Genomic DNA, 27304 nt, shown 5'->3' with positions numbered 1-27304 from the left:
AGTTCACGTGTTTTTTATGCATTTTCTACACATAATCAGTAATAAATCCACGTGAAATGTTCTTTCTTACATACTCTCTTATTTTATTCGTGGTTATAACATAAAGAAAATACGCCTCATCCTAAAATTGACTGTTTGTTGTTGTATGTCTTCTCAAACGGCTTCTTGTCAAAGTGTTCAAACATGACAGAACCTCGCTTGTTTCACACACCAAATTTTCTCTCTATCTGTGGTGCTTGCTAAAGTGCGTCTTGCTGTAATATTCCCCCGAGACAAGTTAATAAAAAACATTATTTTGCTTTAATTCATATATTAAACCCAAGTTCTACAGACAAACTACGTCAGGTATGTATTAGTTGCCCATTTTAAATCGATTAAAGCAGGAAAAAAGCATGCTAAATTTGCTGACGACGCAATGGTCTGCATCGGAGCAAGGGCGGCCATCTTGCATTAATCAAGCGAAGAAAAAAATGTGTGCTAGCAAAAAATTTCAACATTCGTTCGCCCGTACCGTGGTGGTGCTATGCATCTGCCTGCAGCAGTCCCTACATCAGGCAAAGGCAAAAAGCAAATCCAAGGCCAATGTTTACGTATTACGCTTGAATGTTTAATGCCAATATTCTACCGTCCGCGCATACTGTGTCCCTTACCTAATGCATCACACATTTACGCTGGTCGTTTTCTTTTTTCTTTCTCCCTTTCCAAAGGTTACTACCGAGCGCACATTTCATTCGCGGCTAGCAGTTGTATAATATAAAATCAGTCACACTGGATAAGATGGCGCGCTACCGTGAGTGGGACCTGCAGTGCAAGGTTTACGTGGGCAATTTAGGTTCCTCTGCATCTAAGCACGAGATTGAGAGTGCTTTTGGGAAGTATGGGCCGCTGCGAAATGTTTGGGTAGCACGCAACCCTCCTGGTTTCGCGTTCGTCGAGTTCGAAGACAAGCGGGACGCTGAAGATGCAGTTCGGTCGTTGGATGGAACGTAAGTTTTGGTTTAGGGTTGGTTGTTTTTCTGCGAGGTTAGATTAACGTTTTGTTCTCTTCGTCACCACCTTCGCCACAATAAAAGACGGTGCTGCGGAACACGCATACGGGTAGAGATGTCCTCGGGCAGATCGCGACGAGATGAACGCACACGCCGACCCCGCCGCTCGTACAGGTGAGTGAAACGGTTTTAGGACGAATTAGATGATGGTTTAGTTGTGTGTAAACTGTTAGTCTCATTTAATGAGCAAACTATTAGCGAATCTCTTAGAGTATGTACTACATCCAAAGCTAAAGCAAAACCCAAACCCTAGCGTATTAAATGACCCTAAACCACCACCACATGAGCCACATTCAGTTGTATTGTTGTGGTGGTGATGAAGAGCGTTTTACTCTTTCTATCACCCAAAACGATACGTAGAATTTCATCCGCTCGATGTAATCATGTTTCGATTTACTCTTATATGCAGCCTCGTTTTGACTGTGTTTCTTTCCATTTTTATATTTGTTTTGCGTGTGTTTTGCGAGTTGTGTGGAAAATTGCGATAAATAATGTTACAAAACCTAAGATAAATAATGTTTGGCCGTTGGAATACATTCACGCAATCAGTTTCTTATCCTTATCCCCGAGCAAACGAAAAAAAAACTAAGTAGAGCATGTAATATTGATAATAATACTACTGTTTGGCGCAAGATGAACAATATTAACGCCTTGATTAAAAAGCAAGCAAACCTAACTCAAATACACACAGGAGGAAAGGTTTCGTAAGGGTTTGTTTGGAACAGTGTTTGTTCTTTCACATTAGTAATACCAGAATCGGCTTTCCACCCTCCCAAAAAAAAGTACCAAAACAAGAGAAAAGAAACAATATCGATATTCGTACGTGTAACGTAGCGAGCAAAGCAAATCTAACCAATGGTTGATCAAACAAATTTCAGGGCAAACTCTTCTATGATACTACTCCACGACAGCGACTTACGCCACAGAACATCATCTTGTCCAAATTTTGCTAGTAGCGCTACTAGTGTTAAGTCTACTACCGCAACCACCACCACCACCATCAATTCCACCAATTTTACCACCACCATCACAAATACAACTACCACCACCACCACTACTACTACTACTACTATCTCCACCAACACCACCAATACTTCTACTGCGTGCCTGAGCTCCTGCCGGCGCGGCTCGATCTCCTCTAGACCCGATCATTCGTCTTCTGGCGACTGCTACTACTACCACCACCGTCACCAAAACTACTACTACTACTTCTACTGCTGCTACTACGGGCATGCGCACGTGCTTCTACCTCTACTTCCGCAAGCGCCCATCGCGACACCACTGTTAGCAGCAGTAGCAGCAGCAGCGTCAGCACTGCGCTTCCTCTTGCGATGGGCTACAGCAACGGCAGCGGCCCTTCCTTGCGACGGCCTCGTGTTCTGCAGTTTGCTTCCCCTTCTACTGCTACTACTACCACCACCACCACAGCCGCCACTGCCACTGCTACTGCTACTACTACTTCTTCATCATCTTCCTCCACATCCCCTCCATCGGCTGCGAAGTAGTAGAAGCGGCGGTCGTCTTAGCAGCACCACACATAGCCTTCGCAGTGATTCAGCAGCGCCCTCTACCGCCGCCGAACGGTGCCTTCATCCAGTGCCATCGACTCGCCCCGTTTGGTGGACACTGTTGGTTCCATCTTGAAGAGGCAGCGCTCACCTTGAAGTGTCTCGAGCTTGCTAAACACACAGAGCACGGGCGAGTTTGGTTTGGTGTTTATAGTTTCCACCGACCTGCCGTCTGATGTACGAGCGCTGCGTAATATGCTGACCATGCCCAACTTCTTGCTCCTCTAGGAGAAGAGGAACAGCAGCAGCAGCTAGAGGGTTTTACTAGCCCCAAGGGTCAAGTAGTATCATCGCTCTTCAATGCTTACCCACACACGCACACAGATAGACATCCGGTCTTTCGGTGGCTGACATCATCCCTCCGAAATGTCCAGAGCAGAAGAGAGCATGATGAAGCCGTATCCGTGAGGCATCGCTGCTGCTGCTGCAACACCTCCTCGGGTCTTCTTATGACTCTCTTCGCCTTCGCTCCATCTTCTCCAGCCTCCGGATGGGTTCACGCCGTTACGGGAACTCTTTTTTCTTTTTTTTTCTTCTCTATATATCTCTCTTTCCCAGCGAGATCATCTCCTTCAGTTTGTTTGTACAAAACGTGTTTTGGACGCGCTCTGTTATGAATGGGTGGTCCATCGTCCGCGCAAACACACACACACTTGTCATCATCATCCTTCGCGCTTCTCTGCGCCTAGGGGCTTCTCTACAAGAATCCTTTGCACCTGGCAACTTTATTTATCATCCACCACCGACCATCATTCTTCACCAACAACTACTTCTATCTACCAAGTGTATTATGCCACCGCTACTACCACTACTACAACTACTAGTATGTACTTCTATTGCTACAACTACTACTACTCCTGCTGCTGCTACTGCTACCCACAATTCTGCTACTTGTGCTGCACCCACCATCCACCATCGTCATCATTTGGGTGTCATTTTTGCGGCATCCGGAACCGGAACCACCACCAATTGCTATTACTACTCTGCTCCCGTCTCTTCCACTGGTGTTGCTGCATCCTACTTCTGCTACTGTACCATCACCATCCTTTTCTTCGGTGCTGCTTCGGTGCATCCATATACCACTTCTTCCGAGGTGGTGACAACTCCTGGATCGCTCCTTGACCCGGCTTCTTCGAGCCTACAGCATCCTTCACACGAAGCTGCTCGACCTTGCGATGGGTCTTACACAGTTGGTGCAGTTTGTGTTTTGTGTTGGTGGTAGCAGCCTTCAAAAACATTGCTCCTACTCTGTCTCCGCTAGCGCTTAGCTATGCCAACAGTGCCATAAAAAAAACATACACCTGCAACTGTAAGTGAAACCGATTCATTGCCTATACAAAAAAAAACCTAATAATGTATCTTTAGGTCACGTAGCAGGGATCATCCCATCGCGGCTAGGCATAACAATCTCAAGCTCTTCCTTCCGACATCGTACGACCATCTGTCTCCCTTCACCATCACTTACTACCATCACCAAGACCACAACACCGCTGACCCCAACAACTTCTACTCGACCTCGCCACCACGTGTACCGACATCAAACAACAACCATCATCTTCTCCATCATCAGTCACCACATCTTGCCAGCTCTTCCCTGCTCTGCAACCCAACCCATTGAACCCGCGCGTCGCTTCTGCTCTCTTCCCCCTTCCGTACGAAAAACTGTGGCCATCCTCTTCACCTGTGGCGTGTTCTCTCTTCAAATGAGGCAGAGCAAGCCTCTACCACCCACTGGCAAGCCGAATCGGATATTGAAGATTGTGCACAGACAAAACGGTCACCAACAATTGGATCGAATTGTGAAATTTAAAGTTTCTAATTCTTCCTTCACCACAACACCACCACCAACTGCCACCAAAAACACACCACCAACCCACCAAAAATCACATCCAACCATATCCACCAAAAAGCTCCACAACGCGCGCGCGCTCGTGTGTGTGTGTGTGTATGTATGTGCGCTCGCTTTCTCTTCTCATCTCTTCTTCCGTTTCCGGAAAAGGTAGGATGTTGTATGTATGATTTTTTTGTTTTTTTCTCCTTCTTTTTATGCTTTTTTCTCTTTCCATAACTAAGCCGTTACATCATTGTAATGGTTTTTTTTGCAGAACTTTTCATTTTATTAATTTATCTATTTTAGTTTTCGACCATTCACCATTGCTACGTTTGATTGACAGTACAGTAAACACAATTTCTATGTCAGGAACACCATGTGTTATGTTTCTTTCATTCTATTTTCATTTTAAATTATTTCTTTTTTATAATCGGTTTTAAAATTATTTATCAGACGATTATGTGTTTTGTTGTTATGTCCAATTAACTGTCTCTTCCTTTTTTTGTTTGTAGCTACATTCAGTTTACTTAGTACCCATAGAGCTTTGTTTGATTGGTTTAAAGCTATGTTTCATCATGATATTAAACCTTTGAAAAGCAAAGAATTTCTATAACTCAACACAACTACTTATGCCTCGTCCAGGGCAACCAAATTTATATTACACTGTGTTGCGATTACCCGTGCCAGGATGGTCATCATCATTCAAGGGAAAACAGACAAATATCATGTAGTCTGTTGGTAGACTTGGGGGAAGTAATCTCTTCGTAGCTAGCTTTTTATTTTCGGGCACTCTTGACTTTGATCCAAGACAAACCCCATATAAAAGTCGATGGATCTCTTGGGGCTCGAGAAAAGCATGCATCACGAGCAAAAGCTTTCGTAATACTTTTGGTTGGTTTTCAAAGTACTCGTCCAATTCTGCAGTACGAAAATTCAATGTGCAGCAGCAGTATGTATCGTGGGGTACCTTCACTTGGCAAATAAGGGACGTGTGGCTTCAACTTTATATTCTACTGTGCATGGTGGAGTGGTCTTGCTAGCAACCAGCAGCTTTAACAATTCTTATACTCAGCTCGTGGAAGCAATTCGTCTAAAAGACAGCGCTAGAAAAAGTACACTAGCTATGGAATATCCCAACGAGTTCTACAGAGCTTGCCGTGTTCAAAAGTACTGTGTGGTTGCTGTTTTGCGAGTAGTGCCGGTTTTGTTTGTTTTTTTTTTTTTTTCATTAATTAAACTCAATCGTATCGTAATCTCTAGTGTTATCAAACATATTTAAAAGAACAACCATAAAGTGTGTGTAAATTAGCTGATACCTCTCCTACGGTGATAATGTGCTGCTTCATATACATCTTTATCCAAAATCGAATAAGTCTAGTTGTGTGGAACTGCCAATAATTTCGTCTGTTCTTTCGAACATCAACCGTTCCCAATTTCTTCCCATCTCCCTTCAACAACAACAACAAAATCTGTGACAACCACCATCTCCTTCGTCCGTCCCCGTTCCGGCTTCATTCTCCTCTATTCTCTCTATTCAGATCTCGATCACCGCGTCGTTCCAGATCTCGCAGCCGCAGCATGAGCCGTGAGCGCGATCGCGACCGTCGCAGCCGCAGTGGATCGCGCGACCGTCGCTAAGCTGACAAGAGGATGAAGTTGCTGGAAGACGCATACATACGCGATAAGAGGACAGGAGCTGGAACACATAAATGCAGGTGTGGTTTAATGCTAAGACGAAAGATTTATGTATATAGAGGGATGGACACTAAAAGCGAGAAGGGGGGAGAGAATGAAGCGCATGTGCAGATTTGGAAGTACCCACAATGCACGTGCGTGTGTTCACTTTCTATTGTCATTACTTTTTTATTAAGTAATCTGAACTAGATGATAAGTCGACTATGAATTTTACAATAGACTATGGACGAATGTAAGGCAGAAAAAAGCAAATGAATCGTGTACAACAAACAGTAAAGGGAAAACTTCAGCTAAATCAAACAAGGAAGTGACAAATTCCCGAATTGAGATCGTCTCAGCAGAAAACGAGCAAAGATCGATAATATGTGTAAGCAAAGATCATTCAACGACAAGTGGAGTTGTGAGTGGTGCGACAGTAAGATTGAACCACAAGTATTTCTTTCTAAACTTTCATTCTTCCTGCCATCCATGTGTCGTCGCCCCTGCGGCCCCATCCTCTGGTGTTCTCGGTGTGTCTGGCATGAATAATCTCGAAACATTTCGTCCTTCCGACCTGAAAAAGCACACACAAACACACCTAGCCACAGTGATGATGCGCCCTAAATAATTATAACTTGATTGGTTGATTTTGTTTGAGCTGACACAAGCTAGCATGGGAAAAAAAGGTTGGACGCATTTGAATATCCCCCAACACACCATCATTTTTGAAAGCACTCACTCGCATGCATTATTCTGCCAACTTCTCTTCCTTCTTGCAAAAGATTAAACTACGTCAAAACGTGGCAATTGTAGCATGGGCAAGTTGTGCTTGAGATACAGATTTTTGAGTATTTTTTTTTTCTCCTCCTCTATACACATACACAGAAAAATGGTTTTATTTGCGAAGGTTTTCGCGCGGATCAAGACGCATCGTGTGTCCCTTGTGTATTATATGTGAAGAGGTGTGTGGACTTTATATATAAGTTTTCTTCTTCGCCGTTTTTGCCAACAGCAGATTAGTATGCGCTACATTTTTCTTACTTTTTCTTTTTCTTGAATGTAACACTTACCCTAGTGTATAGAATCTTAATACATAATCGATAAATAAAGAGTAATAGACGGTACACAGGAGTACAAACGAAATGGAGATTGTGTCCTTTTGGCAGCTCGTGATAATATCACAATATATAAACTCCTTTCGAGAACAGTGCATCTATGCAATAATGGCTATGTTGGCAATTTGAGTTCCGCCTGGTTCGACTCCTTGTGATTCAGCCAATGTGCTAGATGGGGCAGCTTCGTTGTGGGCCATGCATTCGGCATCCTTATCACCTACTCCAACCATCGTCTCCTTCTGGATTGACTTCTGTCTGGATGTATGAAAGATTACCGAACATACCAGTGTGTTTTCTAGATCGCAGGAGTTGGTCTTCCGTCACTCATTTGTACAGATTTCGGAGCCTTTTCTACCAAAGAATCCCCGTAAACTACTGGATATAACATTTATGGAACTTATTCTTATTATCTTCACTGACCTTATGTGTCTTACAGTAATTGGTGTATTAACAAATAGATAGTCTTTAGCTTCCCTCATGACACTGCCATCATCGCACAGAATTCTTAATACAACTTAATGCAAGCTTCATACAATGATTAAACAGAGAGTGAGACACAGAAAAACTCGTAATATGCTGCCCCTTCTACAGCGTATCAGATGGTTGAAGATCGTCTCCCATGTAGCCTCCCGTCACGGCAGTGATTTCATCCGGAAGATTTCCACGCGTATTGTTCAAATCATCCATATCGTCATCGTCATCGTCCGAGTTGTCTGAATCGTCGCTCTCGTCGTTTGCTACAATCGGTGTTATCATTCGTTATTTCAACAACGCACACCAAGGGAACGGCATCAACAAACTTACCATCCTCATCTTCCGTGTCCATATTTTCCATGTGCTGCTCGTTGGAACTTTTGCCAATCGGCGTAAGCTCCAGCCCGATGAGATTGATCCGGTTCAACCATTCCGTGTGCTCCGTTTCCATCGCATTTACTTCCGCATCGTCATCGTACGATTCGTCGACAGAGAACCAGAACTTGTACGCCGGTGATGGTTTTAAGGAAGGATAAAAAGGAATCATTGTGTTTTGGTACCGACTGCTCCGGTTAGGCGATTTGCTGGAAAAATTCAATTTAATATTTACAAACTTCAATCAAACGACCGCGATAAGCAATATGAACGATTTTACTTACAATTACAGCACGCTTTGTGGTCAGCAACAATTCGCTATTCAATGCGGCTTTGTTGTGATACAAAATTTTGTTTACCTATCGACGAAGGAAAACCGAGGACCGATTTGACAGGTGCGTTTCTGGTGGAAATTTATATACCACTTCCTTTTGTTAGAATATTAACAATTTGTAATGCAAGCTCAATTTACGAACAATTCTTTGTTGAATGTCTTCACACAATAGAATCATAAAAATTTCTGTCTTGGGAATAATGTTTACGCGCTGGAAAGAGCGTGACCACTGTGAGTCTTTCGTGCAATTTGACAGCTATTGCCAAGGTTACTATAACGCTGAACGCAGGTGGCACAGACAGGGCTACTTCTGATCCTGCAATTCAAATAAATCAGATTTTTTTTTGAAACATCAAGAAAAACATACAAATTTACAAAGCAACACCAAAATACCATCCATACATTGTTATTCAGTTTTTTCCCTTTTTATTATTGAATTTTATATAATTTTTCAATTACTTTTCTCTATCGATTTTCTTCACGGCTTTGTACATAGTCGGATTTCATTAGAAAAAAAAAATAATAAAAACAGAACAAAAACATACACGAACATACGATCGTCTGTTCGCTCGTGCTTGTTCTCCATTCGCTTTCTCCAATACCTTACATATTCTGTTCATTACAATGATGAATTTGTTTCTCTTTTTTTTCTTCCCTTTTTCCTTTTACTTTAACCGGCTTAGTTGGCATGGTTACACTCTTGCTCTTTTCTTCTTTTATTTTCTTTCCCTTAAATCTTTATGACTCTTTTTGGGTTTTGCTTGTTTCTACTTCTCTTTTTGTTTCACGTGCACTTAGTAGAATGGTTCGACGACTTTGTCAAAATGGGAATTTACTTTAATTTGTGTATTTTTTTCTTTCTCTCACTCCCTCTTGTTCTTTTGCGTGAATACTATTTTCATCTTTTTGGTTTACACTGAACATCTTATACACTAAAGGTTCTGTTTTTTGTTTTGGTTTCTCGCTTTTACTATCCATAAAATTAATGTATTTGTGGGTGTGTATGTGTTGGGATTGCATCCGTTTTTTTTTTTTGTTACGTTCAAGAAACACATTGACACTGTGGTTAGAAGATGAAGACGGTAGTGCGTAGCTTATACCCTATGAATCATCAAAGACTAGAAGGGAAATTAATCGAAGGGCACCATGATGCAGGTGATGCAGTGCAAAAAACATCACCCTAGATAAGAACCAAACGACAAGCTGCCGGTTCGTTACTTCGATACAGTGAAGTATACCCCATACGGTACAATGAGAAACAGAACTTTCGCAATTGCGTTCACGAATTAGCAAACGGAAACACGTTACAGTCAGTTTTAATTCTATTTTGGAGCTTCTTTTGATTCGCACCACATTTTACCGACCACTCTGCACCCTAGCGTTCCTATTGCTAGTTAATCAGCTGTAGTAAATCACCTTTTTCTGTCAGTTTTCTACGTTGCTGCTCACGAAACTCTTTAACTGAGAGATAGAAAATTTTTCTAATGGTGTAACGAATTTCTGCTGGCTCCTGTATGCACTTTATTAGCCCAAAATTGAAAAGATAAATCTTAAAATTCGCTCTTCGTCAATCACGGCCTGCAAGCCACGTTGATCACCACTTTGTGTGTTTGCTGCTACTAAATCCATTAACTCGTTTAATGTTAGACACCGTTGGCTTAATTTCATCTCACCACCACGGACAGGGTGAGACAAAAGCCTTTAGAATCGAAATCTCGTGTTTGACGTCATCATATCCGTGTATTAATTTTCTTTTTCTTTTGTATAAAGTACACACACACACACACACGCACTCACATACCGCCTATATGCTTTTTTCTTCTTTCTGCTTTAAGTAACCTTATCAGTGTGATGTTGTGATGTGCAAGGATCATCGTGAAAGTCGCAATTCTGTATATATTTATAGTGCAATGTCGATTTTTGTTGTTGCTGTCTCCCAATTTGAAATATTTGTTTCTTCCTTCGCTTTTTTTAAATCATCACATCATCAGCATTTGTTGTCAACAAGTAAAACTTTAAAAGAGAAAAGGTTGCTTCACAATATATTAGCTACTGAATGCGTGGCTCATCTGTTTTTTTTTTTTTCAATATAATCTTTCTCCACGTTTCATTAATCTGCTAATTCCTGTTTTACTTTTTGTAATCGTTCTCCGTTTTCCTTCCTTTTCATGCCAAAATTAACAAAAAAAAAACATTAAGAAATATAAATTCAAACTTTTTGGTTATAAATAAAATTTTCATAATTAATCTTCCTTTGGAGAAAAGAAGCTAACTGAATGTATAAAGTAACAAAAGCAAATAAATCTTCAAAACTGCATCCATTTTCGAGGCACAAAACCAATCCACACAATACGCTTGTTTCTACATGTCTATCGCGCCTCTTCTCTAATGTGTTGCTTTATATTATCTTTTCAATTGCAGTTTTTTTTTGTGTTTGCTTTATGAGCTATAATGTTTTCTTCCACTTTTTTGTCCTTCTAACACGCTTGTATCATTGTTAGTGCTATTTGTTACATGATTTACTCTCGTTTTCTTCTATTTGTTTTTGGCTTGTTTTTTTACTTTTCTTGCACTTTTTACTTGCGTAAAAAAGACTTATCCTTACCACATGTGTGTGTGTGTTGTTCATATAAATAAAAGAAGAAAATAAACAGATAATGCTAGCTAAGTTGAATTTTCTCTCTTTCTCTTTCTCCACTCCTAGCTCATGTTTTTTTTTTTTTTTTGTAATCCCCAGTGTTTCTCTTTCACAGTTTTCAGTTTTTCACCATTGTTTTTTTTTTCAAACCTCTTTCACTTTTCTTATTCTGCGAGGATGCAAATTTTATGAAGCCATCCTTCTGCTTTTTTGCTGCTTTGCGCCATGAGCCTTTTTTTTGTTAGTCTTCTCTCTAAATTTCAACTAATATTGTGACGATTTATCCTGATGCTAATCTAATTGCGAATGTGTTTGTGTATGTTTCTATGTGTGTGTATGTGTGTGTGTGTGTGTGTGGGAAAGGTGGGAAGAAACAAGACCGAAAGCCTAGAGGACCAATGCTCCCGTGGCTACACGTATGTCCGGGTCTTTTTTGTCCGTTGTACAGTGGTTTGTTACTCGTCTATTTAATATAGTGACTTCATATTCAAATTTGAATGTTTGCCGAATGTGTTTCCTGTGCTGTATTTGTGTGTTTTGGGCATTTCTTTGTTTATCCTACTGTTGTGTCCTCTTATCCTCTGTACTCTAGAGTTTAGTGTACACGCCGATTGATGGGGAGGTTGGTTGGCTGGTTAGGGTGTCCGGTGTGTCTTCGCAAACATAGTTGTATGGCAGCATCAACAGCACGAGGACGTGTGCATCAGGCGCACAAAATTTTGGGGAAAAAAATTCGTGCCAAAATTTGTTGTTCGTTTAGTAAGAGTTTAAGTTAATATGTACATTGGCTCGAACGGACACCAAAGTCAGCTGTGTCGGAATGGACTGTGAAGCTGCAGGAGAACAGGAAAAATTCGTCCTTTGACCTTCATTAGTATAACGAAAGTTTGAAGTTGCCAAATGAATTCGCTGCCTTTTTTTTGTAGTGTGTTGTTGTAGGACTTAACATAAAACCAAGGTCAGGAACATCAAACATACTCAAGCAGCCTTTTGAAGATGCTCTGAATAGGAGAGAGGATGAATTCTATCACAAAAAAAGAACAAACTTAAATCACTCTTACTCCGGAAGAGCGCTCTTGGCAGACCAGCAAGCCTGGACCCGGGAACACAGTGGATCGGATTTTGGTTGGTATCGGCATTGACGCTTTTTCCCTCCCTCATCTCATATCTCGCTATCCGCTGCACCACCGCTGCCGCCGTCGTCGTCGTTTATAGGAAATGTTTCACTACTTGTCTAGATATCACGATAGTTCCTGCGAATACTGAGTCTCGAGCGTTGGCCGGCGGGCCGTGGCCCGTGCCAGAACCGAACCGGTCCCGGTTGGCAGTACCGTCGTCGGTGGGCCGGGTCCGGTGCCGTACGCCGAACCGTACAGCTGCACGCACGAATCCTTTATCAGTTCCTGCGTTTCGCGTAACTGCCGCTGGACCTGGGGCGCCAAACGCTGCACGGCGATGGCAGGTGGGAAGCGGGGCTCGCTGGCAGAGGACATGGAGAGTGGACCACCGACGGCACTACTCGTGCCACCGCCCGTACCACCGCTGGCGGATGCAACTGCAACCGAGGCGGACGCTAGTGAGGCCGCTACGGACGACGAAACGTTCGAGATTCCCGCCGGCATTGGCTGTTGTTGTTGGGTGGGTTGAACTTGCTGCTGAAGCTGCGTCACTGGTGGAAGCTAGGGGGAGCAAAAGAGAAGAAGAGAAGCGGGTAAATAAATTATGCATTAGAAGAGACAGGACTAAGGACACATCCGAGAGCAGTAAAAGGAAGGTTGGCATTCCATCACCCTCGAGGGGATTGATTTTATGATTCAGAAGCACATGAAATGCGTTGGGATTTTGTGTCCAACGATCACATTTAAGCACTGTCATTCAAGCATTTCTCCAGCAAACGTCGTTCCTGCTCGTGTGGGGTTTTCCCACATGACTATCCTTGCCGATATCCAATCGATTGGTTCGGTAAAACTATTTAGCAATTTTATTTAAAGTAAAACAATCGTTTTTTTTCCTCCTCCTTCCAAACCCAAAGTAAAGACGAACGGCGACAGCTGTAAAAAAAAGCCAATCCCTTTCTGCGGATTCTTTTTTAAAGCGTTCCCTCCTTTGGGAAATTAAGGATCGTCTGTTTTTTAAGCTTTCTCGCTTCTTCTTCAATCTTGATTCTGAACAGCGTATGCATGTGTTTGGAAGCATGCCTGAAGGCAGGTAGATGTGCCTTGCATTTTAAGCATGTAAAGTTGGGATGAAGCCATGAATGATCTTCAAAACACATCAAGGCTCAAAGAACAGCTGGTTTGGCTCACAATGGCGCGTCTCGTGTTGCTTCCTCGAACACCACCCGCCGGGAAACGTTGCGGTGTCCTTGCTCTGCTTTTGAACATTGACTTGTTGTTCTTCTTCGTCCGGATGATCAGGATGATTACTTTACAACCGAGTCGAGAGACCCGAACGCTGCCTTGGAATTCCCATTTAAAGGAATTCCTTTTTAGGTGCTCTTCCGTTGGTGGAAACGTCGTGCAGGTGATCTTGCCGGCACAGTATCCTTCTGATGCTGCTAGGGGTAGGATCGTACATCACATGATGAGTCTCTGCGTCAACATCAAGTTCCACGGGTATTTGATCGTGGTGTTTTCGGCCCTGCTAACCATCACGGTTCTCATCAGTTCTGTCACGCTAAAGTTGATCTACCGAAACCGGCACGATGTGGACACCATTCCGACCGATCGTAAGTAAAAAAAGGGGAATACAAATTTGGAGTGATTCTAAAAGCGCTTTTGCTGCCTTCTACAGTTCAGGATCTGATCGACTATGGTTGGTTCGATTTTGTCGGCGATTTTGTACACCTAACCACGATCGGTGTTCTCTTCTACGGCATCCGAAAGGTAATTTCTTTGGATGGCAATGCATCATTCTATCTTCAAATCAGATCTAATTCCTTTCTTCTGTCTGTCTTCCTTAGGAAAACCGCTTCTGTCTGATACCCTTCATGATATCGATCGTGTTCGACTGGATAGTGTATCTGATCTCGAACACACGCAACGGTTCTGCGCTTCCCTATCAGGTGTGGCTAGTAACAACAGGTAGGTTTGGTAGTAGTTTTTAGCAACAGTAAGCGTGTCACGATCTTCGCGATCACTTACATCAACCATGTTCTTCCTTACAGCTCTCTTTCTGTACGTGTTTGTCACGCTAATTGGATTGTACAAATTTTTCCAACTTCAACCCAAGGAAGGCACTAACCGGTCGGATGAGTTTAACAAAACGATGTGTTTGTGAAGCTTTTTGGTTAGTGGTTAATGTGTTTTATGTACGCGTGCAGCATCGCGGTACTTGAAGTACTTGCGCTATCAAAAAATGGACAGGAAGTTGATCATTCGTTGTGATACAGGGAAAGCTGGGGGGGGGGGGGGGGGGTGGGGCTTTAGTGATAGTTTTTGCTGATGAAGTGTAGTAGTGTAAAAACACTTTAGTTTTATGAGAAGATTAGGAGGACTGTTATAACAACAGCAAACAAAAAATGCAGTCTTAACCCTCTTTACGTAAGCGGCTGACATTGTCCGAGTCCATGCCATGTTACGAAAAATTTTACAAACAAAACCTCCTGGGCAAATGCCGCAAGAATGATCCCAATTCCGATTCCCAATCGTGTATATAATCTTGAGACGGGAATGGTGCTGAAAAAAAAAAGGGAGTCGAAATCCCGAACCGATAAGGAATGTCGGCTACCGATCCGTGTGGCTCTCATTATCATGGTACGCTTGTGTTCTGTGAGATGAAGAATCGCGCGACAGTTGAGTGAACCGTGTTGTACCAGACGGAGGCAGAACAATCGTACGGAAAGTGAATCAAACGAAATTCAATGGCCAAAGGACGCAGTTGCTGTGGATGGTTTTGGAGCCCACGGTTTCATGGCGTGGTGGTGGGACTACTGGTGCTGGTCAATGCCATCTCCTCCATTATGGCTTCCGCTTACCTTCAGATAAAGTTTGAAGACTTCCGGAAAGTTCCCGATCAGTGTGAGTGTGTGCCTCTTACAGAGTGTCTCCAAGGGCACGGTAACTTTATACAGTATTTTCCTTTCTCTCTGCAGTGTCCTTATACTACCGATACGCGACGATAGACATGATCTTTGTGGCGATTGTACTGCTGGTAGTTATTGCGTACTTCATCGGAATCATTCGTGTAAGAGAGTGATCAGGGGAAGAAGATCGATCACAAACAAAAAAAAAAAAAACACACACACACACAATGAAACCGACGTCATCTTTCTTTGGGTTTGTTTTAGGTTAATGAGTACTACATCATCCCGTTCGGCATTCTACTGCTGTTGGATTTTATGGGCTATGTTGCAACGGAAATGGCCACCACCCTCAACAGTGACAAGCCGGAAATGTTTCAGGGTAGAACGGTGGGCACGGTGTTCGAAATCGGTACATCCTAATAATCAGTATTGAATCGTTGAAAAGTTTTCCATTAACTGACTGCCTTTCTTTTTTCTTCCATTCGATCTGCAGTCGTGTTTGGCTACATGTTTCTGACAGTGTTCTGTCTCTTCCGGGATCTGCAGCTAAGCCGACGCATGCAGGAGGAACGTTTGCGCGGATATCGAAGCTTAAGCAGTAGCACCGAGCATATGGAAATGTGATGTACGTCCACGTGTTTCTCGGTGTGTATTTGTGTGTATGAATCAGTATCACGAGGCATATTTATGCTACCGTCGTTTAGTGTATTGTTTAAGCTTAAAATGCTTTGATGAACTAAAGAAAAACACTCTCTAGAAATATTCAAAACAATTAGATTGCAGCGAACACGGGCAAAAATAGTATTAGTGCTTAAGACAGGTTGTATTACTTAAACCGAATTCAACCTAAAACTACATTGCCCCACCTATCTTGCTCTCACTCAAGCTGTCGAGATCAGATGCGATCTGTTGGAAGCAAATTTTGTCAGACAAATAATGGACTTTAATAATAAAAGAAACGCGTCGCGAAATTACTTTTATTAAGTCTGTTTTTTTTTTCAATATTAGCTAAATGGAACACGTTCCATACCAGTTACTAACTAAAGTTAAGATTAGTAGAAGTATGATTATTGGCAACGATAAGAGAAGCTATATTCGAAATTGCTTATCGGGCCGCTTTATACATTTTTATTTCTTTCTTTAAATATATTTTAAAAACCTAAACAACGAGGTTTTTGGTACTAAAGGGAACTAAAGGGAAATTTCAGAAAATCTCCCCGAAAATTCCCGTGGAAAATCAGCGACAATTCGCTCAATTTTGGTCCGAATCAATCAGCATACCGTTGGATGCGTCTTTGAGGAAAAACTGCGAAAAGAGTTTTTGTGCAATAACTCGACAGAAGAGGGAGGAGGGATCGGGTTGAGGTGTTCGGCAAAAAGATGCGCGGCCTCAAGACGCATCCTACGGCATGCCGGACGACAGGATCGAACCATAGCTGAACGAGTTATCGTCGATTTTCCACGGGAATGCTGTTGTTTTCCACAATAACTGGGCAGGGGGTGGAGGGATCGAGTTGAAGTGTTGGGCAAAAAGATGTGTGGCTTCAAGACGCATCCAACGATATGCTGGACGACAGGATCGGACCAGGAATGACGGAGTTATCGTCAATTTTCCACAGAAAGCTGTTGTTTTCCTCAATAACTCGTCGGGGAGTGGAGGGATCGGGTTGGAATGTTCGGCAAAAAGATGTGTGGCTTTAAGACGCATCCAACGGTATGCCGGACGACAGGATCGGACCATAGCTGAGCGAGTTATCGTCGATTTTCCACGGGAATGCTGTTGTTTTCCACAATAACTGGGCAGGGGGTGGAGGGATCGAGTTGAGGTGTTCGGCACGAAAAAGATGCACGGCCGCAAGACGCATCCAACGGTATGCTGGACTCCAGGATCGGACCAAGAGTGAATGAGTTATCGCCGATTTTCCACGGGAATGCTGCTGGCAGAATTCCCCCCCTCCACCCTTTGTTTTGGAAAATCTCCTTTAAAATACCCTTTAATATTAAAAACCATGTTTTGGAGGTCTTGTAAAACGATATTTCAAGAAAGAAATAAAAATGAGACAGAAAAGCTTAAAATTGAAAGACCAACTTAAAAAGGGACGGAAAAATATTTGTCACGACGGAAAGAAAATAATTTTCGGACCACTTTTAAAATTTCCATTTGCTACCTCCTCGAATTCATGGTCTCCTGTTACTCCTGGTCGAATTTTGCCGCATCGAAAACCGACCAATTTTGGCACAAAAATCCGACCAGAAGCGACTGATAATAACAGGAGAACATGACTTCGAGGAGGTAGCTTGTGCCGGACCAAAAAGTCCAAATTCAAACTTAAAATACAAAACCAGTTTTAAAATCTCGAGTCAAAATTAAAAGTTGAATTCCAAAGTTAAAATTTCGAACTCAACTTTAACTTGGATTTCGAAAATTAAAACTGGATTTGCAATTTTTTGGTCGGCCCGAGCTATCTCCTCGAAGTCATGTTCTCCTGTTACTATCAGTCGCTCCTGGCCGGATTTTTGTGCCAGATTTTTGCGGATTTCGATGCGGCAAAATTCGACCAGGAGTAACAGGAGAGCATGAATTCGAGGAGGTAGCAAATGGAAATTTTAAAAGTGGTCCGAAAATTATTTTCTTTCCGTCATGACAAATATTTTTCCGTGCCATTTAAGAATGTTTTCCAACTTTAAAGTTATTCAGTCCCATTTTTGTTTCTTTCCAAAAATATGTTTCAAAAAGACCTCTACAAGGTTTCTGAAGGAAAATTCAGGGGAATTTTTCACAAACTCCCGGAAAATTCGGCCAGCAACATTCCCGTGGAAAATCAGCGGCAACACCATCATTACTGGTTCGTCCCTGGCGTCCGGCATACCGTTGGATGCGTATTGAGGCCGCGCGTCTTTTTGCCGAACACCCCAACCCGATCCCTCAACCCCCCGTCAAGTTATTGCGGAAAACTTCAGCATTCCCGTGGAAATTCGGCGATAACTCGGTCATTCCTGGTCCGTTCCTGTCGTCCGGCATACCGTTGAATGCGCCTTGAAGCCACACATCTTTTTGCCGAACACCTCAACCCGATCCCTCCACTCCCCCAAGAGTTATTGTGGAAAACAACATCATTTCCGTGGAAAATCGGCGATAACTCGGTCATTTCTGGTCCGTTCCTGGCGTCCAGCATACCGTTGGATGCGTCTTGAAGTCGCATCGTTTTGCAAAACATTCCACCCCGATTTCACCGTTTTAGGCGTCAAGTTACGCTCACGCACACACAGCTTCTTGCTCCCGTCACTAGAGGGCGCGTTATTTTATATGATTAACATCGAAGCATGCGGTACCAACGTTAACGGTCAAAGGGCCATCGATATAGAGAGTGCAATACTGTGCACATCGAGAATGTTTACAAATTAGAGAAATCAGAAACGTAAACAGCAACAAAAGCATAATGTTAAAGGGTAGCGTAAGAAAATTCGGTTGGTTTTTTTTATGTTCTGCGTTGACGACGCCATATTTTGCAGCAGCAGCACTGGTGGTAGTGGTGGTGAGATCGCTGTGTATTGAGAGACACCGAAAGTACAACAATCGCGCACAGCTTCAGCGAAACGCGAGAGCTTTGTTTGTCGTTAAGGGTGGGCACCATCAGTTCCAACAGTTGACAGCTAGCATCCAACAGATCCGGTACGAAGCGCGCTAAACCTTGTAGAACCGCAAAAATGGCACTGCCAACATATTTGAATTTTACCAACAACATCCGAACGCATGCATACTTCGTCGGTGCAATTATGACGTTGGATACGATCTGCACTCTGCTGCTTGCTGCCGCCTGGAACGTTAAGGCCGAGCAGCTTCCGGAGGACTGTACGTATGGAGGAGGTGACCATCTTTCTGGTGTTTGATGGTGGTAACTAACACGACGCATCTTGTTTGCCGGTGCCTGCTTTCAGTGCAATTCATCGCTAAAGCAAAGGAGTTCCTACTCGTGGTCGGTATTGTGCACACACTCATCACAATCGTGTACTGGGTTGGTTTCCTCAAGGTAAGTAGAAACGTCTTGTGATAGTCACAGAGTGTGTGCAGTGTGAGTGAATCTCATCGGTTCACACGGTTCAATTGCATTCAATCGTAATGTTTTGGTTTCCCTTCTACCACCAACAATGGACCAGCGTCAGCGATGGTGCCTCACACTGTTTATCGGCATTTTGGCCATTTCCATCACGCTGCAGTTCATCGGATTTCTTGGTGCGATACTTCAGCTACAGTTTGTCAACGCGTGTGTAGTGCTGATCGGGCTTGGTAAGTGAATAATTAGTCATTGGAATCGGGTGGACAAAATTTGTTAACCTTCTTGGTTCACCCTCGGATTCTCCCGCATTAGCGATTAGCGGCTACTTTTTGTTGGTTACACTTCAACTGCGTAAAGTCAACTCGGAGTCCCTGCGATCACAGGATGGATTTAGTGCTTAGTGCCCGGATGTGTGCGATCGTGTTACATTCAGAGGTATAGCTTTAAAGTTTCCATTTTAGAAGCTAAGAGAATCCGGAAAGCAAGCGATCCCGAGCCTAGCCCAACGAAATACGCAATGCGTTTAATAATGCTCCGGTTCTACACTTCCGATGACGCATACACCACGCCACAGCTTATCGCGCGCCTCGCACGATTGTTGTTGGAAGCGAGGTTTAAGCAAAAAATCTAATCCCGAACAGAGGGGAAAAAACATATCATTCTTCAAGCACAAAAGCAGCAACGAAACGAAATTCCATTCAAATCAATGCGTCCACAATGCGGCTGCCAGCTGCCTTATCATCAAGGAGCACTTTTTATTCACGTACACCTTCGTACGGGTTTGATGGATTTTAACAACGTTGAAGGGACGCTTGCAAGCCACGATAACCTAATCAACTATAATAATGAATTCGTTCAGCGCTAATGGTTAGTATTATTTTTTACTAACAAATGAAAATATAGCTTAGTTATGCAGAGAAGAAAAAAACGCCTTAATGGGCTACGGAGTGAAGAGATCAATTTTCTACTATTCAAGCCACAAGCCATTTGTTGCATGAAACATTTGGACAAATACAAATTTACAGGGGAAAAAAATCCAAAAAATAATACTTACACAGATTGTTCTAAATCATTCAAAAGCAAAGTAAATGGCGTTTCACAAAGAGAATTGTTTTGGTAAGAACGTGTGTGGATCGCTCTTGTATGTAAACCAAAACAGAAGGTTCAATAAAGATGTATAAAATTTCATTGTAGACAAAGTAAGACCGCGGACAAATATCGCTATACGACCGATCGTGGATAGCATAAGATAGTGTTCGTTTTAATGCTTATCTAAGCAGGCCTCAAGCGAGGAATGATGGAGGAATTGTAAACAAAAAAGAACAACATTGCTGTACTTCATACTGCGATCGGATTGATACGATCGAGAAGAACAACTGCTTTATGTAAACTAAAAGCTTGCATTCTGGTCGACCTGCCCACGCACGACTAACTATTCCGTTATGGATAAACCAAAAATTCGATGAAGCTAGTATAAATGGCAGACCAAAACCTCTTGCGGTTGGATAGTTAATTATAGTAGAGCAAGAGAATTCAGAATTTTCTAACTTTTTCAATGAGGTTCAAACGGGCTGGTGCCATTGACAGATCCTTCATAAATACTTAACAATCGTTCCGCAACAACCCTCCAAGAAGCTGTCGATTTGCAATCTCGAAGAGCCACCATCAATCCGAAGATCGCAGTCTTAATGCACTAACAAGCCTCGGGAGGTATTTTATAAATTATTTAATTTTATAAATATAATTTTTCTTTTGTAAACGGTCGGTCAGAGTGCAACAGATCGGGTTTCATTGATTTGTTCATAGAGGGCGCTATTGTGCGCGCAGCATAACCAATCGGAAGATGCAGTAGAGTTTTTAAAACACATCTGCACCTTCTTGCACCCAAGAAAGATGTGCATAGCCGCGGCACACACAGTTAAACTTCGCCTCAATATGAAAAACACACTGCCATCAACCCTTCGGGAAGTAAAAAGCCGGTAATCCAAACACCAACAGAATGCATACGATCGTGGGCAACGTTTGTAGTGGTGGTGGTGGTGTGATGTCTCGCAACAACATAAGATCGAGCACGTTTGAATGCTTGCCCATGCGAGCTTAAGGAAGGGATGATTTGAATGAACAAATGTGTGCGTGTGTGCGCGCGCGCATGAGAGAACCAGAGATGCATTTTACAAGTTCGCTTAGAAAACAACGCAAGTGAGGCGTTAATGTTTTAAAAATTTCATCATTTGCTCGATCGATACGAACGGGAAATTTGTACAAAAAAAAGGACAATTAAGTGATGAATAATGCACCTCACAAATGATGAGAATGTAACACGTGTGTGTTTGTAGGTGACCTCTTCCTCTTTTCCAACATCAATCACAAGAGTTCCCGTCCACACAAGGAGAAAGAATTGATTGCTTGAAGTTACCACACTTCTATCGACTAATGACCCAGTTGTTGTTGGACCTTTCCCTACACCGTTGGCTGCATGTGCTGAAATAAGGGCGAAAAGGGGGGAGTCCCACAATACTGGCCGGGTGGCGATGGTAGGGAGCTTCAGAATTAGCATTAGAAGAAGCCACACACTGGGGAACTACACGTTCAAGCGCACAACCACGCGACGTTCGATCAGCATGTGGTGGGAGGAATGATGATGCACCGACACATTTGTGGGGCGACGTACGGGTTGGATCCAAACATGATTCCAACCTTTGTGTGTTTGTGGTGGTGCCAGTGTTCGTTGCTCGGTTTAAGGTACTGTGGGGCTCGGACAGTTACATCGAACGATTCGTAGTACAGAAAGTAATCAATAATGTTTCTGTGAAGTCGGGTGATAAAACTTTTGCTAGATTTTACTCGACTGGAAACTTGCCAGACTATTTCTTTTTATCAGGCAACCAACTTTACATTCTAAAGGCCACGGGCCACAGGAGATTTTACAATCAAAATTTCTCGCTTTGAGATCGCTTTTTAAGAATCTGGAGCATTTACTAGCATCACGAGACAACGGAAGAAGGTTGAAATGTCCCTTGACCAGAACGTTGATAAACAGTCCAGATGAAAATAAACCTACGGGGCTCGACATTTGTTTATATGAAATGTTAAACTGTTAAGGCATCCGATCAGACTTAGGTTCAGACACACGGAGCTATTTCGAACATGTTCGAGCATAGCACACAACGTGGTCCAAATGGCCCCACTCTACTCTAAACGCAAACCGGTCATGTTTAGCCGCGGGTTCCCCTACACAGGCACGCACATAACTCAGTCAGTCGGTCGATCGTGCGGTTGTGCTTTGTGCGCTTTGTGCTTGCCATTTGCTGCCACTGTGCTACCCCGCAGGTGTTTCGCGCGAAGATACCCTTCAAAAAATCCGACCCCTCTCGTGCAGGTAGCGGAGGGTTGAAAGGCGTCGGGCGTGCGTTTTACCTAATGATGTCGCACATTTCACCGTGCGCTTAAGTGCAAAAATCCGCTTGAAACATGCCAGTGTGAAGAGCATGACAGAAAATTTACGAAAGTGATGCTTCACCGCCGAAGCGACACAATCCATTCAATCATAGTAAGCATTGTACATCATTACAGCGAGATATCCGCCGTCGTCGTCGACGAATTTGTGAGAGTGTGTGTGTTTGTGTGAGATTCTCGAAGTGCTTTCATCCGGATTTTGCGCACGGTGTGTAAGATCATCTTCACATCAGCAGCATCGGCAGCATTATAACCTCCGGAGAAAGAGCAAAGCGGATCGACGCCGCTTACGGAAATAAACGCTCATTGTTGCTGGTGGTGGCCGCGATCGGCGATCCACTCGGGGTGGGGATGAACGTGCGTTGTGGGGTGGTGTTCGCGTAGTGTGTGCGTCGCGTTTCGAAACAGCGTGATCCGAAAACAGACCGCAAAGGAAACAACGGTGCTCCGAACGGCCACTCTCTCGAAGGGCACGCACACATACAGCGAGGATTCCGCCAAAGTTTGAAACGATCGATCAAGAGCTCGACACGTTTTGCGCCAGCAAGTGAAGTGAAACGGTGTGTTGTTGCAGTTGCAGAACCGAACCGACCGATCCCACCCATTACAACGCGGTTTCGCAACGGAAAGCATCCGAAAATGCTGGAATCGATGATCATGAACCGAATCTTTCGGTACTTCATGAAGTTCCACGGGTACTTCATCGCGTTCTGCACGATCTTCTTCACCTCCGTCATCATCGTGAGCTCGTTTATGGGCCGGGACGTCCACGACGAACCGCTGTTCGTGGAAGAAGAGTGTAAGTTGAACCACAAAAACAAAAAACAAAAAAGCATCACGATCACACCGGAGAAAAGGGCATCTTTGTAATTTGGTTCTCTATTTCGCAAACGTAAAAGACACCAACCGAAGCAGCAAGCCTTGTACCACGGGGGTTTGCCAAACGTCGCTTAGTCGCTGGGTGGTTTAAGCCAGTTACAAAACATAAGAAGAAAAGGGTTAGCCTTTTTCTTGGCGCACCCCTGGCGGTATTTTCCACCGGTGCATATTTATTCAGCTGAACCATCCCCATCGGCTTAGCGAAACTCTACTGGCGCCCGTGTGTGGGGGGTATGAACGCAAAAAAAAAAACACACAATTACTCCATTCGTTACGAACATTTTTTCTCTTCATCCGCAGTCGCAAGTAGTAGCAAAATAAGCACGATTTGACCAAACTAAATCGAAAAATAATTGGAAAACGGTTTCATTCTGTTTTCTATCGCTGGCCGGTTTTCCCATACTAAGCTCCGCGCTCTTGTTAGTGGCCCACATTTCCGGTGAGCGATCACAACAAGGGAGGTTGTGGATCATTGTTATTTTTCATTTTTTTCGCTACGTGTTTGATAATCATGCCAAACACTTGCTTTAAAATTGTGTTACCCAAAAAAATAAAACTCAAAAAGGGTTTATTATTGTTGTGCCAATTTTTCTTCGGTTGTTGTTTGAGCACAACTTTAAACTTGATGAGCTGGGTGGACAACAAAAAGATCCTTCCAGAGCGACTGTTGTTTGGTTGCACTGGTGTTCTTCCCCCTTTTTTTTGGCAAATTGAACCAAATGAAAACAGCAAATTAATATTTATTAGACTTGGTGTTTTCGTGAATTGTTCCGGAATAGGAAATTGAACTTTGGAAGGTTATTTTGTTGTGATTTGCTTCCATTTGCTGGAATACGTTGGCTGACACGGTTTTACTATCACATCTGTCTAGCAATACTGTCCTCTTTAATTAAGCAATGTTTGCAATTTGGGTTCAACTTCAGAGAGATTTACTAGTTTATGTACTAAGCAGTAGAAAGGCACAAATGACAGAGCAATTTGTCTGGATAAAGCTGTACCCTAACAAGAAAAAGAGGGATAATGTTATTAGAAAACCACGACTCATGCATCATTTAAGTCCGGAATCTATATGAAATCTAAAGAACCCTGCAAAACCCAAGCGATCGATTGAACGTCCGGATGGTCGGTTTTTGCTGGCACAAAATTTCAACTTATAAACATGGACACACACCTCGCAATATTCCGAAGTGTTGGTCCAATTAGAAACTTTACTACCAACCACAAAACGGTTCCTAGAATGAGGCTGACGACGGTGATGATGGTCAAATCACCAGATCACGCGTACACGTATTGCAGCTCTTCAGGTAGAGCATAAGTTATTTCAGTTGTTTGCCACGCGAATGAGACTCTGCCAGCCACGACCTGGCGAGCATCTGCACTCGATGGCAATGGGAGCGGCAACAAAAGAAAAGCCGGGCCCCGGCGGAAAATCGCAACACGAACCAATAGCTAGTGCCCACACCACAAGCGTGGTGCATCTACAATTCGTGCTACGCGATGCGATGCGCAAACCTGGAAGAACCATAAGGCGTATCGCGCTGTGCAAAAGCAAAGACAAACTTTCGAGTAATGAATTTATCTTTCTCTTCCTCTCATCTTTCCCATCGGGGCACATCACCCGTTGCCATGCAGTCGAACCGGTGCTAAAGTTTCCCGTACTGATACAACTCGAATCGGTCCTGTGGTTGACAGCATCGGTGATGCTGGTGGCCGGACTGTACAAGGTAAGGGACGAATGGTTGTCAACTGCAGCTCCGACGTCAAGAAGCGTCGACCTTGTTATACACACACACACACCACACACACACACACACACACACACACTGTGCCACTTACTTCCCCTACTTTCGTGTCTTTCTACTCCACATGTTGACTTGTTGGTGTTGCCGAACTTCAACTCCAATCAACGGACAATCCCCGGGAAAACTACAGGAAAGCAAGAATTACATCACTCCGTTCTTGGCGCTCTTCATTGCGGACGGTGTGGTCGTGATCGTGCAGGAAACGGTTAACCTGTGCACGGGACGAATGTCCGAGCTGGCCACGATCGATACACGCCAGCTAGTTGTGATGATATGTAAGAGCAGCCCAAGCGTCGCCCAAATCTCCCAATTCCCATTTCATCTGTCGCTAATCCAAAGCAATCTTCTTCCAGTGGCAAACGTGTACGTGCTGGTCAGTCTGATCGTGCTCTATCGAATGTTTGGCAAGGAACCGCTGCCAACCACACACAACAACTTCGTACGCTTCGACAACGAGCAGGACGTGGAGACGGGTACTGGCAATGGGCAGCCAGCAACGGTAGTTCCCACAGCGCCACCATCGACCATCTTACCCAATGTCAACGGTTCGTTGAACCCGTCCGGTTTCGCGAGTAATGGTGTCACAGCACAGCACGCGACCTAGAGGGTGTGGATGACTGACTGGATGACTAACCGTACGCAGAAACCCTCCCGAGAAAGCCAACCCCCCATGCCCGATGCGAATATTAAAATGCTAGTGAAAGTGATGTACATACTCGTTTTATAAGTGTCAGTACGGAATGTTTGTCGCGCAGTCGGGACACAGTGATCAATTATTTGCCACCCGGAGGAGCGCTGGATGGATGGAAATAGTTTCTCAATGGAAGGCTTTCTCGGCGAGCCGGTGAGGATGTTGGCGTGCGGGGACGAGCTGAAGCCCGGGATGCCGCAAATTCCACGCAGTCTGTTGTGTAAGTTTACCCTGAAAACGTTTGACAAAACGCTACACTCCACGCTTGGTTTTTCTATATTTTCGCCAAACACACAATCATCACTCATTAGTCGAAGCACACAAAGCAAGAGAAAGTCCCTCCATGTGGACGCGTAAAGATTCGCAGACACCCAAGTGGAATCATCTTTTGGGCGCTTTTCCTTTACTTTTATTAAAATAAAATTCAACTTACCAGCACACAAGGAACGGCAGGAGAAATCGGTATAGCCTCTGGGAAGATAAATCAGACGAGCATCGAGCCTGTCTGTCCGAAAGCTTTGAAGTGGTGTGGCTAGTTCGAAAAACTATTGCAAATTCATTACGCGTTTCTCTGGCAACATGCCACTTTCGTATATAGCCGGCTGATGGTCCGTTAGGCAATCGATTTTTCTATTTAATGGTGTCGAAGGAAAACGACCTCCGAGTGGAGTAGGAGAATATTTCACGCAAATTTTCTTCGGCCCGAGTGTGAAGGGTTGGAAGTTTGAACTTTTGATTAACACCTCAATAGTTGGGGCTGTTTTGTGTTGATTGCGGTTTGACTATCCTCTATGCAACTGTAGGAGAAAGTTAACCGTTTACCGATAGATGCAGTGAGGAAAAGAATTTAATTTTAAAACGCCCAATTCACAGCATCGTAACTAATAGATTCCCAAATGGATAAGCACCAAGATGAGAGAGGAATGAGAGAGATAGGACCGACCTGGCATTGATTATTCAGCGCTGAAATGGCAGACTCAGACCCCAGCCCAGAACCTCCCTAACTCAGAAAGATGAGCCAGAAAATAGTAAAGAATTTGTTATCTACATCAACAAAATCTTTTGATTCTTCAAATATGCCTCAATGCTGTTGTTACACAATAATCTTTTGTACAGAAACACTGACCTTTAATCTACTATTAATAATCTCAACAAAATCAAACGTAAGACACTTAGCACGCAAAGAGAAATAAATTTGAAGGCTCAATTACCGCTAGCGCCATCTGCCGTCAGACGAAAATTAGTGCCTAGTGTCCAGTAATAGGATGCAATGGGCTGCTTTCCTCCATAAACACAACAATAATAAACCGTTTACGAATGACACAGCTTAAACTGC

The 27304-nt window shown here is 43.4% G+C and overlaps 8 protein-coding genes across 11 annotated transcripts in view; 6 read left to right on the top strand and 2 right to left on the bottom strand.

Annotated features, from left to right (window-relative positions):
* Positions 1-27304, top strand: part of LOC126563200 (uncharacterized) — a 143380-nt gene that overhangs the window by 102779 nt on the left and 13297 nt on the right. The gene's annotated exons all lie outside the window — the stretch shown is intronic.
* On the top strand, positions 721-6106 carry LOC126562519 (RNA-binding protein 1-like). 3 transcript variants are annotated; one of them, XM_050219058.1, is made up of 3 exons: positions 721-986; positions 1074-1163; positions 5987-6106. In XM_050219058.1, exons 1-3 carry the CDS (start codon positions 778-780, stop codon positions 6084-6086), a joined length of 399 nt encoding a protein of 132 aa, XP_050075015.1. In that variant the 5' UTR covers positions 721-777; the 3' UTR covers positions 6087-6106. The 3 variants fall into 3 exon arrangements, with proteins under 3 accessions (XP_050075015.1, XP_050075016.1, XP_050075014.1); XM_050219059.1 differs by having other exon boundaries at positions 6011-6100; XM_050219057.1 differs by lacking the exon at positions 5987-6106 and adding an exon at positions 1928-2699.
* On the bottom strand, positions 7823-8261 carry LOC126563322 (anaphase-promoting complex subunit 15B). Its single transcript, XM_050219955.1, has 2 exons — positions 8042-8261; positions 7823-7974 (listed from the first exon to the last, which is right to left on the bottom strand). Exons 1-2 carry the CDS (start codon positions 8256-8258, stop codon positions 7823-7825), a joined length of 369 nt encoding a protein of 122 aa, XP_050075912.1. The 5' UTR covers positions 8259-8261.
* The window catches only part of LOC126562035 (putative uncharacterized protein DDB_G0271606), a 50100-nt gene continuing 35054 nt past the window's right edge, over positions 12259-27304 (bottom strand). For both annotated transcript variants that reach the window (XM_050218445.1, XM_050218447.1), the window contains exon 6: positions 12259-12737. In XM_050218445.1, coding sequence (XP_050074402.1) covers positions 12300-12737 — 438 coding nt within the window. In that variant the 3' untranslated portion in view covers positions 12259-12299. The remainder of the gene's footprint in view (positions 12738-27304) is intronic.
* Positions 13600-14346, top strand: LOC126563193 (uncharacterized). Its single transcript, XM_050219819.1, has 4 exons — positions 13600-13786; positions 13852-13943; positions 14021-14141; positions 14225-14346. The coding sequence occupies exons 1-4, from the start codon at positions 13639-13641 to the stop codon at positions 14335-14337; spliced, it is 474 nt and encodes a 157-aa protein (XP_050075776.1). The 5' UTR covers positions 13600-13638; the 3' UTR covers positions 14338-14346.
* On the top strand, positions 14921-15709 carry LOC126563142 (uncharacterized). Its single transcript, XM_050219767.1, has 4 exons — positions 14921-15077; positions 15152-15243; positions 15347-15491; positions 15576-15709. The coding sequence occupies exons 1-4, from the start codon at positions 14921-14923 to the stop codon at positions 15704-15706; spliced, it is 525 nt and encodes a 174-aa protein (XP_050075724.1). The 3' UTR covers positions 15707-15709.
* LOC126563264 (uncharacterized) lies at positions 18791-19541 on the top strand. Its single transcript, XM_050219895.1, has 4 exons — positions 18791-18935; positions 19022-19113; positions 19241-19370; positions 19453-19541. Exons 1-4 carry the CDS (start codon positions 18791-18793, stop codon positions 19539-19541), a joined length of 456 nt encoding a protein of 151 aa, XP_050075852.1.
* Positions 23236-25927, top strand: LOC126562983 (uncharacterized). The gene is made up of 4 exons (XM_050219590.1): positions 23236-23395; positions 25108-25199; positions 25408-25552; positions 25631-25927. Exons 1-4 carry the CDS (start codon positions 23236-23238, stop codon positions 25879-25881), a joined length of 648 nt encoding a protein of 215 aa, XP_050075547.1. The 3' UTR covers positions 25882-25927.

The sequence above is a fragment of the Anopheles maculipalpis genome, chromosome 3RL, assembly GCF_943734695.1.
Source record: "Anopheles maculipalpis chromosome 3RL, idAnoMacuDA_375_x, whole genome shotgun sequence".
Taxonomy (NCBI): domain Eukaryota; kingdom Metazoa; phylum Arthropoda; class Insecta; order Diptera; family Culicidae; genus Anopheles; species Anopheles maculipalpis.
This window is presented reverse-complemented; position numbering and strand designations above follow the sequence as displayed.

Bases quoted from the DNA above. Each gene is read 5' to 3' on its own strand.
- LOC126562519 (XM_050219057.1), top strand. From the start codon at position 778: ATGGCGCGCTACCGTGAGTGGGACCTGCAGTGCAAGGTTTACGTGGGC. The intron at 987-1,073 runs GTAAGTTTTGGT...CCACAATAAAAG, and splicing joins GTTCGGTCGTTGGATGGAAC to ACGGTGCTGCGGAACACGCA. The intron at 1,164-1,927 runs GTGAGTGAAACG...AACAAATTTCAG, and splicing joins CGACCCCGCCGCTCGTACAG to GGCAAACTCTTCTATGATAC.
- LOC126563322 (XM_050219955.1), bottom strand. From the start codon at position 8,258: ATGATTCCTTTTTATCCTTCCTTAAAACCATCACCGGCGTACAAGTTC. The intron at 7,975-8,041 runs GTAAGTTTGTTG...CACCGATTGTAG, and splicing joins GGACACGGAAGATGAGGATG to CAAACGACGAGAGCGACGAT.
- LOC126563193 (XM_050219819.1), top strand. From the start codon at position 13,639: ATGATGAGTCTCTGCGTCAACATCAAGTTCCACGGGTATTTGATCGTG. The intron at 13,787-13,851 runs GTAAGTAAAAAA...TGCCTTCTACAG, and splicing joins GGACACCATTCCGACCGATC to TTCAGGATCTGATCGACTAT. The intron at 14,142-14,224 runs GTAGGTTTGGTA...TCTTCCTTACAG, and splicing joins GGTGTGGCTAGTAACAACAG to CTCTCTTTCTGTACGTGTTT.
- LOC126563142 (XM_050219767.1), top strand. From the start codon at position 14,921: ATGGCCAAAGGACGCAGTTGCTGTGGATGGTTTTGGAGCCCACGGTTT. The intron at 15,078-15,151 runs GTGAGTGTGTGC...TTCTCTCTGCAG, and splicing joins CCGGAAAGTTCCCGATCAGT to TGTCCTTATACTACCGATAC. The intron at 15,492-15,575 runs GTACATCCTAAT...TTCGATCTGCAG, and splicing joins GGGCACGGTGTTCGAAATCG to TCGTGTTTGGCTACATGTTT.
- LOC126563264 (XM_050219895.1), top strand. From the start codon at position 18,791: ATGGCACTGCCAACATATTTGAATTTTACCAACAACATCCGAACGCAT. The intron at 19,114-19,240 runs GTAAGTAGAAAC...ACAATGGACCAG, and splicing joins ACTGGGTTGGTTTCCTCAAG to CGTCAGCGATGGTGCCTCAC. The intron at 19,371-19,452 runs GTAAGTGAATAA...CTCCCGCATTAG, and splicing joins TGTAGTGCTGATCGGGCTTG to CGATTAGCGGCTACTTTTTG.
- LOC126562983 (XM_050219590.1), top strand. From the start codon at position 23,236: ATGCTGGAATCGATGATCATGAACCGAATCTTTCGGTACTTCATGAAG. The intron at 23,396-25,107 runs GTAAGTTGAACC...GTTGCCATGCAG, and splicing joins GCTGTTCGTGGAAGAAGAGT to TCGAACCGGTGCTAAAGTTT. The intron at 25,553-25,630 runs GTAAGAGCAGCC...ATCTTCTTCCAG, and splicing joins CCAGCTAGTTGTGATGATAT to TGGCAAACGTGTACGTGCTG.